The sequence below is a fragment of the Diadema antillarum genome, unplaced genomic scaffold (assembly GCF_040938485.1).
Source record: "Diadema antillarum isolate AM-2024a unplaced genomic scaffold, OU_Dant_1.0 seq00000079_RagTag, whole genome shotgun sequence".
Taxonomy (NCBI): domain Eukaryota; kingdom Metazoa; phylum Echinodermata; class Echinoidea; order Diadematoida; family Diadematidae; genus Diadema; species Diadema antillarum.
Genome location: NW_027271172.1, coordinates 743186 through 756245, shown reverse-complemented (window position 1 = coordinate 756245; position 13060 = coordinate 743186). Strand labels below are relative to the sequence as shown.

Genomic DNA, 13060 nt, shown 5'->3' with positions numbered 1-13060 from the left:
AACACCACCTAATATGGGGTATTTGGCGCAGGGTGAGCTTAAAATCAAATCAAAGTCTCAGTCTACTTAAAACATGTGTTTACAACTTATAAAGATATTCATTTGAAATTCACAGAGCAACAGTTTACAATCAAATTTCAGGATTTCTGCCTGTTATAATCATATCCTGCACTATTGCAAAACTGTCATAAAAGCAGTCTTTTCTGCACCAAAACCTCAGGACTGTCAAAATAAATTTCTCTGATCTGCATTCAGTGACTGGCATTGATTTTAAGCCTGTGGGCAAAGTTCAATGTCCCCTGCTTACTTGTGATGCGGAGACTCCCAGTATGCTGTGGCCTCATCCACAACCTGCTCTTCTCCTTCTTCTCCCTTCTCACCATCATCATCATCCAACTCATCTTCGTAATCATCATCCCCATCATTGCCATCGTCCTGGTGGGACTCAGAGCTTTCTGAGGTGTCTGAACCAGAGTTCTCCTCTGTTGAAACATGACACAGATACAATGGCATTCGTGCTAAAAGACAAAATACTTTCATATTTTTCCTTTGCAATACTTCAGTTATATTTGAGAGGGTGCTACGGCAAGATTAAACTACTCTAATGGATATTAGAACCGTACTGAAAAAAAATCATTATGTGGTTGAAGAGTCTACGAATGAACACTCCTAATGAAGAGTGGCCTAAATCTTGCAGCAAACTTTTGATGTGACTTTCGTCATTCATGTTTGCACGTGAATAAAACACATATTCGAGATATATGTTGAAGTGTCAGTGATAGCATGATTTGTGCTCACCTTCAGAGTACGTGGTCATGAAGGCACTTCCGCCCACAGTGAAAATCTTGCCCTCCTCAAGGTCACTCCTCTCACTCAGTTCCTTCTCCTCGTCCGTCAGCCGACCGAATCTTCCTCCGACCTCACCTCTTGCTCTCCTGGAGCCAGCATCCCCCCTGCTGGCTCCCCTCCTCTGGGTGTGGTCTTCACCGTCAACCCCATCCTCCCTGGAGTCCCTGGCTGCTTCCCTACTCACGGCTGGTCGCTGTCTTGATCGCAGGATTTCTCTGGGTATTGAGCCTCTCCTTTGGGACTCTTTTGCCTCATGGGAGGTGTCTGTTTCATCTTCGTCCTTGTCCACGTCGGGTCTTCCTGCTCCTGATCGTTGTCCCTTCCTGCTGTCTCCTCCCCCTCCTCTGTCTTCTCCCTGCGAAGATCTCCCTAGCCGTCCACGGCTACGCAGAGCCAACCGTTGCTTGGCAACCCACTCCCCTTCCACAGCATTCTCATCTTCCGTGCTCTGCGTCTCATCGGTTTCCAGCCCGCGGAGTTCCTCCACCCTCTGGCCTCGTCGGTTGCGCATGGCAGCCTGTCTCTCCCTATTCATACTCGGTCGCAGTCTCCTTTGACGTGATTGCCGTGAAGGTAGTCCATCATCTTTGTCATCATCATCGTCGTCATCATCATCATCATCATCATCTTCATCATCATCTTCAGTTGTCTGTCCTCTCCTGCCAGGCACTTTCAAGATGGATTTGGGTCTTGTGGTGGTGGTGCCTTTCTTGGTCTGGTGTGTGCCCACCCTCCCAGCTCTTGGACGTTCTCGCCTTTCTGTGGCTACCCTTGGTTGAACCGTCTGTGAAGCAAGCAAGAAGTAATGTATCCTCATATGCTCAAAGTAAGTGCTAACTACGTGCAACACAGCATATTGTGCTATCTGACACTGATAGTAAAATTAAGATTTAGATTCCTGGGGCCGTATTCTGAGAGCTTATTAAGTGTCTGATTAGCATTTAATTACCGAATTGGTATTCTGAGAGCATGATTAAGTAGGGGGTATATTAACTACCATAGCAACAAGCGTTTTGGCGGGAAGGACCTACGCGTTTGCGCGTATCAATGCGCGTGCACCTCTGAGAGGACTTAATCACAGACTTAATTACGAATCGGTATTCTGAGGGTGTAATTAAGTATGAAAGTTAATGAAAAACTTAATGATACCAAAGAGTGTCATTAACTACTCCGATATCACGCATTACATCGTGTTTTCTCTGCCACAGCGATGCTCATCGTCTTCGGTAACCGAGGAGCGGTTGAATCTTGTTATCATGGTATCCGTAGAATTCAGAGAAAAAAAGAAATATAGCCGATCTTCGAGGAATTTTGTCATTTTATTTGAGCAAAGAGGTTGAGACCTTCGCGTGCGTAGGTGAGGGGTTGTAATCAAATACCGGAGTGTGCGCACGGAGCTCTTGGGCTGTAATTACAGGGGCGTGGAGGAGCGCGCATTGAGGGCATATTTGCGCGTGTAATCATCATTTTGGCTTCTAACAACTCGTCTGATTGGATGGAATAACAATTAGATGGGAGGGACCTAAGATAATTACAGGGGACTTAATCATACCTTAATTACGTCCTCAGAATACCGATTTTGCCCATGATTAAGGGCCTATTAACTTCACGACTTAATCACGAAGTTAATTACAGACTTAATTACGACCTCAGAATACCACCCCTGGTTGGTCCATGATAGCATGTAATATCAGTTGGCTTCAGAAAATGTTGAATTCAATAGAGTATTTATACAACAGTTACAATGAAAACACACAGAACAATAACATCAATGTGTATTGACCAGTGCATTTTACTTTCTATACAGAGGAAAAGTGTAAAACATTCCTTTTAACAGTATTTGCCGTCAAAGTAAAAAAAAAACAACAAATAAAATGTAGCTATTAGAGCAAGAACAGTTCCAAAGAAAAATTGTTGTTCCTACCAAAGGGGAGTTCAGGTTTCTATAGCGACTCAGGAGATGTTCCATTCTGTCCTCCAGCCACACCACCCGCTTCCTGGCGGCACCCACATTGCCCTGCTCCTGGGCAGCTTGCTCCACCTCCACCTTGGCATACAGCAGCTCTGCACTCAGCTTTCTCACCACCTGTTGGCAGAGATAAACAAAAACATACACAAAAGACACACAAATCTTACATGGTCTGCTATAAGTCAGGTTGCTGAATTGTTGAAGCCAAAACAACTTGCAGAATGTAAAGACAAAAATACTATCAAGTACTCGGCTTCCTCATACCCAATGGGATAAGCTGAAAGCAATGCATAGTTTGAAAAATGAGAAAAAAATAAAAAAGAACTTGGTACAAACTTTCTCACTGAGTCTGTCTTTACACTACCTTTACCCCTGTTTTCTAACATACTGCAAATGATACTTTACCAATGCCTGCCACTGCCCACCACAAAGTTGTGAAACTGCAACGATAGGTCTCTGAACTGCATTGATCACTTTCATCATACATACTGGTGTCAGATATTCATAAGTCAAATTGGACTTCTGACATGGTTCCTTCAATCTATCTTTAATAATTGACATACAACAGGATGTAAAGTAATATCAGCTAGAATATACTAGTTACCCAAATACTGAAAATAACTGTGAGAAAAAATGTCACCTTGAGAATAAGAAGCATCTCATCACTCTGGAGCTTGAGTCTCTCCACTTCTTCCAGCCACGCTGCCTGCTCCTGCTGGCTCCTACTGGAGACTACCATCATCATGGCCTTCTCCAATGCATCCTGGGTGTCTCTCACCAGCGATATCTAAAGAGAGGAAGAGATGCATCATGGGTAAAATAGAAAAATGGAAAAAACAAACAAACAAACAAAAAACAAACAAACAAACCATGGCTACAATGTTTGTTATGATGCCACATATAATGCAGAAAGTGACATCTACTTTTATTCTGTATTGGGATATCTACTTACCACACATCATGTATTTGTAAATTCAATTGTTTCATTTCAATTCATTTGACCCAAATGTCTTTTGTTTTAACCTTTGTTTACGTAATGACAGGATATCACTGTTGATATATAGAACTAGAAATGTTCAAAACATTTAAAGGCAGTGAGTTGACAAACAGAGAGGTACATACATGTACATGATAAACAAAAAACAAGTTGGACCAGCATACGTGCACTCTCTGAATGTAAGGAACAAATTTCAAAGCATACTGAGACTAAATAAACCACTCTTTGGCACCACAGAAACTGATGATAAGTTCTATTGGAAACATTTTTCTTGCTCAACAAATGACAAAAAAAAGAGAAGAGCTGTTGAAGTCTCACAATAAGTTGATTATATGAGCTTGAATGAAGTAAAAGTTGTGCGAGACATGCATGGTTCAGCTCAGAATAGTCCTGTTTTCTACAAACACTTAATCATACCTGATCATCAAGGAGAATGTCTGATCGATGTGCTACACGTTGGACTCTGGTGAGAGGTACACCGCTGGATATCTTTCTGGGTTTCCCAACAAAGCTCCGTTCCCTCTTCCGACTGGCACTGGCTTCTGCCAAGGTTGTCATCTTGTTTGCTGCAGTCAAAGTCAGAGTACATATAGGTTCTAGACCAGGATTCTTCAAACAAGCTGTACAGACTGTCAACTATGCTTACATATAGCTAACCTTGAACTCTCTGCATTTTCATTCCTTCAGTATCATTTTATTCACATTCATGTTAAATGTACGTACGCACAGTTTGAATACTGTAGTTTGAAAGCTTACAGTTGCATATATTTTCTCATCTTTGTGATAGGCTACATCGCCCTTTAAAGTGAAGATTAAGAAAGAAGAAAAAAATATGATCACATACATTGTACATACAAACTTACTCTACTTTTCTGCGATATTCCCTGCCGTAGCTGAATCAAGTTTGCTGTCTGTATTTTGCTGTATATTTTGCTGTATTCTATAATTGTATAAATTACTAGGTCTAGGCCTGGCTTCATTTCAGGGTCCGGTACTCCAGCAAGGGACAAATTGAACATCCAAAAACTATTCGCCATATTGTTGTGCATTGGGTTCATCGCAAAGCTGTTCTTTCAGACAGAATGCATTCTCATTGTTTTAGGAATTCTAATTAAAAATATCAGTGTGACAGATTTTTGACAGTTCGTTTTTTCATTGCCATCGGTGTAGACATTTTGCACTACATAAATTAAAGTATATGGGACTAGCAATCACTGTTGTTAGGGGTATAGTTGCCTGTTGCTACCAGGGAATGCAGAGGTGATTTTACGCTCGCTTGATTTGTTCTAATCTAAATTTACATTCTATATGAATCCATATAACACCTGAAACTTAAATATGTACTTACCAGCGATCGTTTGGTGATAACCACGAGAATATAACTCGCCACAAATAGGGGTAACCTTTAGGTCGCAAGGTAGCTGTTCCACATCGTATCAACGCAATTTGCCGCTAGTAACAAAATCCGAAAAGAGCGACTGTACGCACTGAGACTAAGCAGACTGACAATATTATGCTTCCGCTTTACATTGACCTTTTCTCTCGCAGCAACTAGCGAAGGTTGGTCCAGAGAAAAATTGTGTGAACTATCGGCTAAAATCGTGAACATCCCTTACTATTTCTTCCTTCGAAACTCATTATGTTATTTATATGAATGGCAAATCTACGTTTGTATTATCTGAAGAAATGTAGGAAACCAGAAAGATGAATAAATCCTTTGACAACTGGGTCGTGGCCATTGCGGGTACGGCTTGTCCCTTCATCAGTAAATGCACGGTTTACTGAGCTGAGGTAATCGCAGCGTCGCAGCTCTCTCATCTAGTATCTCTTTTTCGCCAGCCATGGATTTATAAAAACTCCCAAATATCTTTCCTCTTTGTTGTTGAGATTTACAAGTAGATACAGGTGCTGGTGCTGTATAAAACTAAAAATTGCAGTCTTTTTTCCTACTTGAAATCAATCCTAAATTGATAACAAAACGCAGAGAGAGAGAGAGGTGCTGTTTAGTGTTAGTATTGCATTGCTGCACTGCCACTGCACTGCACTGCCACTGGGCATGGGCATAGTCCCTCGTGGGAAACTGGTCGGTCACTGCTTTTCATGGGACATGACACTGTAATAATGATTGATGCAATAATCAATGATAATGCATGGTGATAGTGCTAGTGGTACCTGTGCATATATGGTTGGTTAAAGTAGTTTAGTGTCCATCCCAGAGAGTGGTATAGACAATAGAACACTGTAAAATTATATTTTTGTAAGAAATAACCGTGGCAGATCCGGAGCGGAGGGGGGCACAACGGGCGTGCGCCCCCTCTTTATTTTTGGTTTAAACAAAAGAAAAAGAACAAATGGGGGGGGGGGCGTCCATGCACCCCTTACTTTTGCAAAGGCGCATCCCCTTTAACAGTTAATGTACAGAATTCCTGGATCTGCCCCTGAAATACGAGGATTAGGATCAGAATAGCGCAATCATTCTAAAATAAATGCTAACATTAGTAGATCTGTATTCTAAATTATATTGAAGTGATGTATTTGCAAAGCATAACTGCATGCTGTAGACATGTTGACATTTTGTCTTCAGTACGAGCTGAAATTTTCACAATGGTTTTATTTTCACGAATTTCGCAAATCGCCTTTGAACTCCGAAAATAACACGCGAATTAGTAAGTTTAGTTAGACCTTCGCAACCGCGAAATTAACAACACGCGAAAATGTCCTCCAAGTAGCAATTCGTGAAAATATTTGTACTCAAAAATTTCAGCTCGTTCAGTAGGGTTGGACCTACTACTCATCGACCGCCTAATGTTTATTTGCTTGATAAGAATATTTAAAACTGAAATTCACGTAAAAAACTTGACCTACGTGATTGAGAAAATCCAGCTCTATCAAATGCCGCTGTTCCCTTTTCGATTCGAAGTTTCAGTGCAAAAATATCGCCGATGAACTTGCGTGGCCTCGTTTCAGCTCTCCGCGGTAAATCGCGTTATTAGGATCGACCGCTGTTTTTGCATTGACAATGCACGCAATCCAAGTTGTATTGAACACTGTGTTGCACGAAGCTTTTTAGAAGCCTTTTAGAAACTTCCATAGACATTACATTGTGCTCTCATTACGATTCGGTGAAAATATTCATTCGAAATTTTGTCCTTGATTAAAACCATTAATGAACAGTGAATTATCGCGTTTTCCCACACCATCCTCAGCTACATTCAAAGCCAATCCATTTTTATGTGCTTTGCGCGCAGAGAAGTGCGTACTAAGTGTTCAGTGCACGAATTATACGCGGTCGGTTTAAAAGAAGGTGGTCGATATGTAGTAGGGCTACCATATATGCAGCATCAGTTCTCCTTAATATGTCAAACATCTTTATTACAGCACTCATTATAGTGAGTCATACTCATAGTCATACCAAGGCTCAACCATGTGCAAAAGTGTAACATTAGAATCTATGTATAGGTTTCTAAAATTTTTTATACATGTAGATCTAGTGGCTGGTCGAATTTTGGACTGCGTTGTGGTCGAATTATGGGCGGCTTGTGTTAACCTCTGCCAAAGAAGGAGGAGGTTATGTTTTTCTCAGTATTGGTTTAAAATATTTGTGTGTTTGCAAAATAACTTAAAAAGTTGAGGAAGGATTTGAATGAAGGTGTACTTTGGCTTTACAACAATCTTGTTATGAAAAATTTTGAAAGATCTACCTCTGTTCTAGTGAATTTCATATTAATGCAGAAGCTAAGCAGACCAACAAGACTGTGCCGATGTGTAGTTCCCACCCCACTTTGTTTCTCTGAAAGTCTTTTGATTAGTGTCTGCACATAGCACCATTCATACACATATGTACAGCAGAAGCTGCATAGATCTGCAGAGGAGTTTGGGATAGTACTGCAGTAGAAACTCAGTATAATGAGATCCTTGGGACCAAGACAATTTGTTCTACATATCAGATATTTTGTTATATCAGTAGTCAATAGCAGTACAAAACAAAGGAAATAAACTCAGTGGGACTGGAGAAATAAGTTTGTTATAAGGTATTCTGATCTCTTTATATTGAGTTTCCACTGAACTCTTGTCTTGCACACTGACACTTTTTCAGTGTGCTTTGATTTGTCTTTCATATAATATGGCAGTGTTCATTGGCAAACTAAGCTAAGTAAAATCAATGGAAATGGACTGGTGATGTGTCACACACCCACTCAGTTGTCATTTCTTTGTTACGGGCTCTCCGCATAACGTCCTACATGTGAAGAGGATATGTTTCTATACTTTGTATTGAATTTGGTTACACTGTCTACAATCACTTTAATATTTCCATGGACATATTGCCATTATAAAGTGAATACCATTTTTGCAACATCTTTCAGGCCACCATGGTGCGTATGAGCGTTCTGGCCGATGCTCTACGGAGCATCTGCAATGCTGAGAAGCGATGCAAGCGTCAGGTGATGATCAGGCCGTGCTCCAAGGTTACTGTCAAGTTCCTGATGGTCATGATGAAGCATGGTAGGTACCTCATTACTGAAGGGGATGGTATAGTTTTGGTTGATTCCTGGCTTCAGGTTTTTAACTATTTTGGTGTGATAATGAGAAACGTCTAATTAGATATGAAAGAGCATGTAATTCCAAGAGTAATTCTGCATTTATGTGATGGAAATTGTTTTTTAAATGGCTGAGATATTCAAAACAAAGCGATAAGATGGGACCCACCTTTTATGAGGATCGCTTTGTTTAACTTTTTAATTTTTTTTGATATGTCAGGATTTCAACACCAATTTTCATCAAAAAACTTTGAATTCGTTTTAGAATGATATGCTCTGTAACATTTTGTAAGTGGTTTCTTAGTATCTCTCAAAAAGTTGAAAATCTCAATCCTCATCTCCACCAGTACTATTTTATCCCTTTAATCTAGCTATTAGACTTGTGACTGTACAATACAGTGGAACCTTGCTATTATAAAGCGTTTGAATGCAACAAGACTCTTGTAACAAGGTAATTTTGCAAGTCCTGGCTATTTATATTTCTTTTTTTTTTTCTTTTTTTTTTGTACCCTGATATACAAATATTGTAGTGAGAAACCTGATGTCACAAGATAATTTTTATTCTTTTGAGTAAATGTTTTGTCCACCCCAAATGAAATAACTTTTCTTTTGTGTTTGTATGGTAATGGTCAGTGGGATGAAGCACTGCCATTGTTATCTGTAATGGTGCAAATCATTTCTTTTGGCATCTCTTTCAGGGTACATCGGAGAGTTTGAGATCGTGGATGACCACAGGGGAGGCAAGATTATTGTCAATCTCAATGGCAGGCTGAACAAGGTGAGCCAACAAAGGCTTTCTGTCTTCTCAGCTAGATTTGCATATGCTACCAATAGTGGATTTTAACAAGTTTTTAATTAAATCTTTGTGTGTCACGCTTGCACAACTCAGTTGCCAGCTTGCTAGATTTGCATACTTTGCTCAGCTGGACAGCCACGCATGAACCAATATGTTTGTAATACTGACCATTTGCGAGAAAGAGCCATACCCTTGTCATAGAATTTATCTCACAGCAAAGCTTGCAGTTTTCCCTGCAATTTTGTTGTTCTGCATTTATAGCAATAATGTTTCTATGAAAAGTCATATGGCGTTGAAACACAGAATGTTTTCCAAAAGCACTCATGTTGCAATCTCAGAATAACGTGGCACATGAGGTTTACACCATGGCACACAAAGATTTCAGTTGTATAATGTGCAATCAATATTGCAAAATTCTTAGTGTAACAGAATTGTCAGTGTACCAGATCATCTGTCATCACACAAGTGTGTTGAGCATCGGTAGTATGGTGTGATGGACGCTTGTAAAATTACATGGTATTACGAGTTATCAAGCAAAGTTGACTATTAAATCAATCAGCTGGTGCATAATGTGTACCTTGGATGACAGTTTGTTGCCTCAATAACACAGTTGAGCATGTGACAAGCATTTCATATGAGGAAAAACATTGTTTGCAAGTTGGTCCTTGTATGGTGGGATGGTCGAATCTAAGATCGTGTCAAAAAATTCTTTTTTGTCCAGGGGTCTGTTTCATGAAGACATCACATAAAAGTCTTTACATAAATCTCAGAGATGCCAAAGTTGCTCATATGTAGCTATGAAAGACTTTCAAATTAATTTTATGAAGTCTCTTATAAATAATTGTCTTATTAACAGAAAGTACTTCAGAAGACTTTCATGAAATGGACCCCAGTTCTCCTGTACGAGATTCTTTTATTTTTAGGAAGATGGTTTTGTCTGGATTTGAGTTTTAAGAACATTGTAGACACCTTTAAAGTGCAATTTCTGTTCACTGAATATACCATGCAAAGCTTGCCAAGTCACTGATTCTGCAGAAGGCTCCCTAAAATGCTAACTATTTTGTGAGCCCTGACAAAAGAATTTACAAAACTTCCCTGATTTAACCCTAAAGGGGCCGTGCTTTTTTGGCTATGCTCAGACCAGGGGGGGGGGGGGGGGGGGGGGGGGGGGGGGGGGGGGGCCAACCCTGCAGCTACATGTACATTTGTACTAGCGCATCTTGTCTGGTTCCGGCCATCGGTGGTGCGTTCGTGATGAAATTTTGCGTGCGTGAGACCCGCGTCATAATCTACAAGATTGTGTCATAAGATTTTTTGAAATAATCAATTTCTAATTTTAATTAATTAATTATGCAAATTAAGCTCAAGATCATATTTTAGCCTAATTAAAAGCATTGAGAGTCTAATTTTTGATCTGTAAATCTGTTTTAGCATATTCAACAATTGTACATCACAAAAACTTCCAAAACTCATTTCAATTCTTATGTATTTTATTGTTTTCAGAATTTCTTATATATTTCTTTGCTTTTCAACTTTTGTGTTTTCTTTGTTTTTTCATTGGAAATTGTCACTGACTACTTTTCTACCATAATTAGCACAAAATTAATCAATGAAAGTGATCAACTGTAAAAATAATCAGGTTTTTATGACTTTCATGACAGAGCACTGTTTTCCATAGGAAATGTACACAAAATCACAAAATTGTGCCCGTTTTGGGGCGACATTCCGTTACAAAAATGGGCGTGGCTTCACAAAAGTATGCGCGGACGTTGCAAATTTGGTCTCAAAAGTTGCGCGAGACTTGAACAAACAAAGTCAAGAAGCCTCGCGACGAGGCCTTCTCGCGTTACAGAATTATAGCGCGAAACGTCGAGGGGGGGGGCGGATTCCGCCCCCCCGGCCCTTTTAGGGTTAAGAAGTGTTATTACCCATGTAAATGCCTGTAATGCACTACAGTGCACTCCCGTTATAACGAACACGACTAAAACGAAATTCCAGGTACAACGAAGTAAAAATTCAGGCTGTTACATTATCCGCTCTATGTACTTTTATTGTTTATTTGTTGTTTGGTTATAACAAAATTTTGATATAATGAAAGAAAACTGCCGGCCTCAAGGATTTCGTTATAACGGAAGTCCACTGTATCAGCATCTCCCTGAAAGCTCTTTAGAATTTTCCTGATTTTGATGTGTTTATGTTGGCAGCAGCCCCTTACCACGTTGATCTGTTATATATCATCGCTGGGTTGACAAGACCTTGCATTTACAAAATGTAAAATGTTCCGGAGAGCACCAAAAAAAAAAAAACAACAACAACAACAAACTAGCAAACAAACAAACATGGCAGCCAAAGCACTATGTCAAATGGGATAGCCTTTCCTTTGACATGCCTGGTGTCTTCATTTTTTTTGGGGGGGGGGGGGGGGGCAAGACAGCTAGGATTTGGAAAGGACATCACTTAACTGATTTTCTGACCATAAATTAAAAAAAAGAAGAAGTCATTTTCACTAAAATTTGAGATACAAGGTCTTGGCACCCCAGCAACAAATTATACTGGTAATGCTTCCTTTCTTGATGAACTTTATGACTTGTTCTTCCCTGTCCTCCCAGTGTGGTGTGATCAGTCCCCGCTTTGACGTCTCCATCAATGATATGGAGAGGTGGACCAGCAACCTGCTGCCCTCCAGACAGTTCGGGTAAGCTTCTTGACACCACCTCCCAGCCCTTTGCTATGGACGGTTCTATTTGTTGTTAGGTAGTAGGACATGAAGTATAAAGTTCCTTAAACAGAGTTATTCAATTGAATTGTTTTTCTAAGATGCAAATCCCAGGAAAGAATTATGTTAACGATAAAGCGAGAGAGAAAATGAAGATGGAAAATAAAGAAAATATAGAGCCGATCAACTTGCAATGTTTATTATATTAGAACATGTGCAGTGACAAATCATTGATTAGCTTGTAAAAGGATGAAATGATGCTTAGCAGGCTTTGCAAAGAGTTTGTGATCATACAGAAGAGTAATGCTCTTTACTTTTCCGTAATATTTAGTGTAGCCTTGAAGGGTAACAGTAATAGTTATCATGGAAATGGCGATTATTCAAATGAGAACAAATGCGTATGTCCAGGGTACTAAGATATAGTACTTCCATTACCCAAAATATTGCATAAAATACCTCCTCATGTGCACTTCTTAGTTGGTATTTCTCAGAATTGTTCGTGGGAGATATTGCAGTGAGAGCATACTCAAGTTGGAAGTTACTTTGAGGGATGTCTTGAAACTGAAGAGAACAGGTTATTTAAATCTTTTGTTAAATTATTAAGATGATAGCAGGGTTGTTGCTAAGGATATATAAAACTCTTCCTTGTATGAGAATCATTTTTTTTTTTACCAAGATATTCTTTCCTATCAAGATATGTGCATGATACAAGTTTTTCCCTGATTGTGTTTTTAATCCGCCTGATTTTGAATAATGAATTTGGCTGCCATAGGTAAGTGAAACCAGATTATGATTACCCATGGGCCTCTCAAACTGTGCATACATGTAATGCTTTCCCCATTCCGTTTTTTCTCCAGATACGTTGTCCTCACCACCTCAGGAGGCATCATGGACCATGAGGAGGCAAGAAGGAAACACGTGGGTGGCAAGATCCTCGGCTTCTTCTTCTGAGTAGGCAGAGAGGAGCAGGAACCGTGGGGTTGTAAATTATGAGCCAGAATAAAATGCACTAAAAAAACATCATTCATTGACTTTCTCTCACCAGTCTGTTTTTTGGGTGGTCTTTTTGAGGAACAGAAATTTTTGGGGATGAAGTTGGCAACATTAGGGAGCTTTAGATTTTTCATACCCTTACATTTGGGGGGGGGGGGGGGGGGAACCTGTTCTGCACATGCGCAAAATTGCCTACCAAAAT

At 39.9% G+C, this 13060-nt stretch overlaps 2 protein-coding genes across 2 annotated transcripts in view; one reads left to right on the top strand and one right to left on the bottom strand.

Annotated features, from left to right (window-relative positions):
• LOC139726072 (uncharacterized) overlaps positions 1-4373 on the bottom strand; it is a 34646-nt gene extending 30273 nt beyond the window's left edge. Inside the window, exons 1-5 of the mRNA XM_071637155.1 lie at positions 4233-4373; positions 3459-3605; positions 2774-2935; positions 799-1633; positions 308-482 (exon numbers count right to left, since the gene is read on the bottom strand). Of these exons, the coding sequence (XP_071493256.1) occupies positions 308-482; positions 799-1633; positions 2774-2935; positions 3459-3605; positions 4233-4373 (1460 nt within the window). The remainder of the gene's footprint in view (positions 1-307; positions 483-798; positions 1634-2773; positions 2936-3458; positions 3606-4232) is intronic.
• A 979-nt stretch (positions 4374-5352) lies between these two features.
• On the top strand, positions 5353-12888 carry LOC139726127 (small ribosomal subunit protein uS8). The gene is made up of 5 exons (XM_071637204.1): positions 5353-5375; positions 8180-8318; positions 9052-9131; positions 11759-11844; positions 12723-12888. Exons 2-5 carry the CDS (start codon positions 8186-8188, stop codon positions 12814-12816), a joined length of 393 nt encoding a protein of 130 aa, XP_071493305.1. The 5' UTR covers positions 5353-5375; positions 8180-8185; the 3' UTR covers positions 12817-12888.
• Positions 12889-13060: the final 172 nt, after the last annotated feature.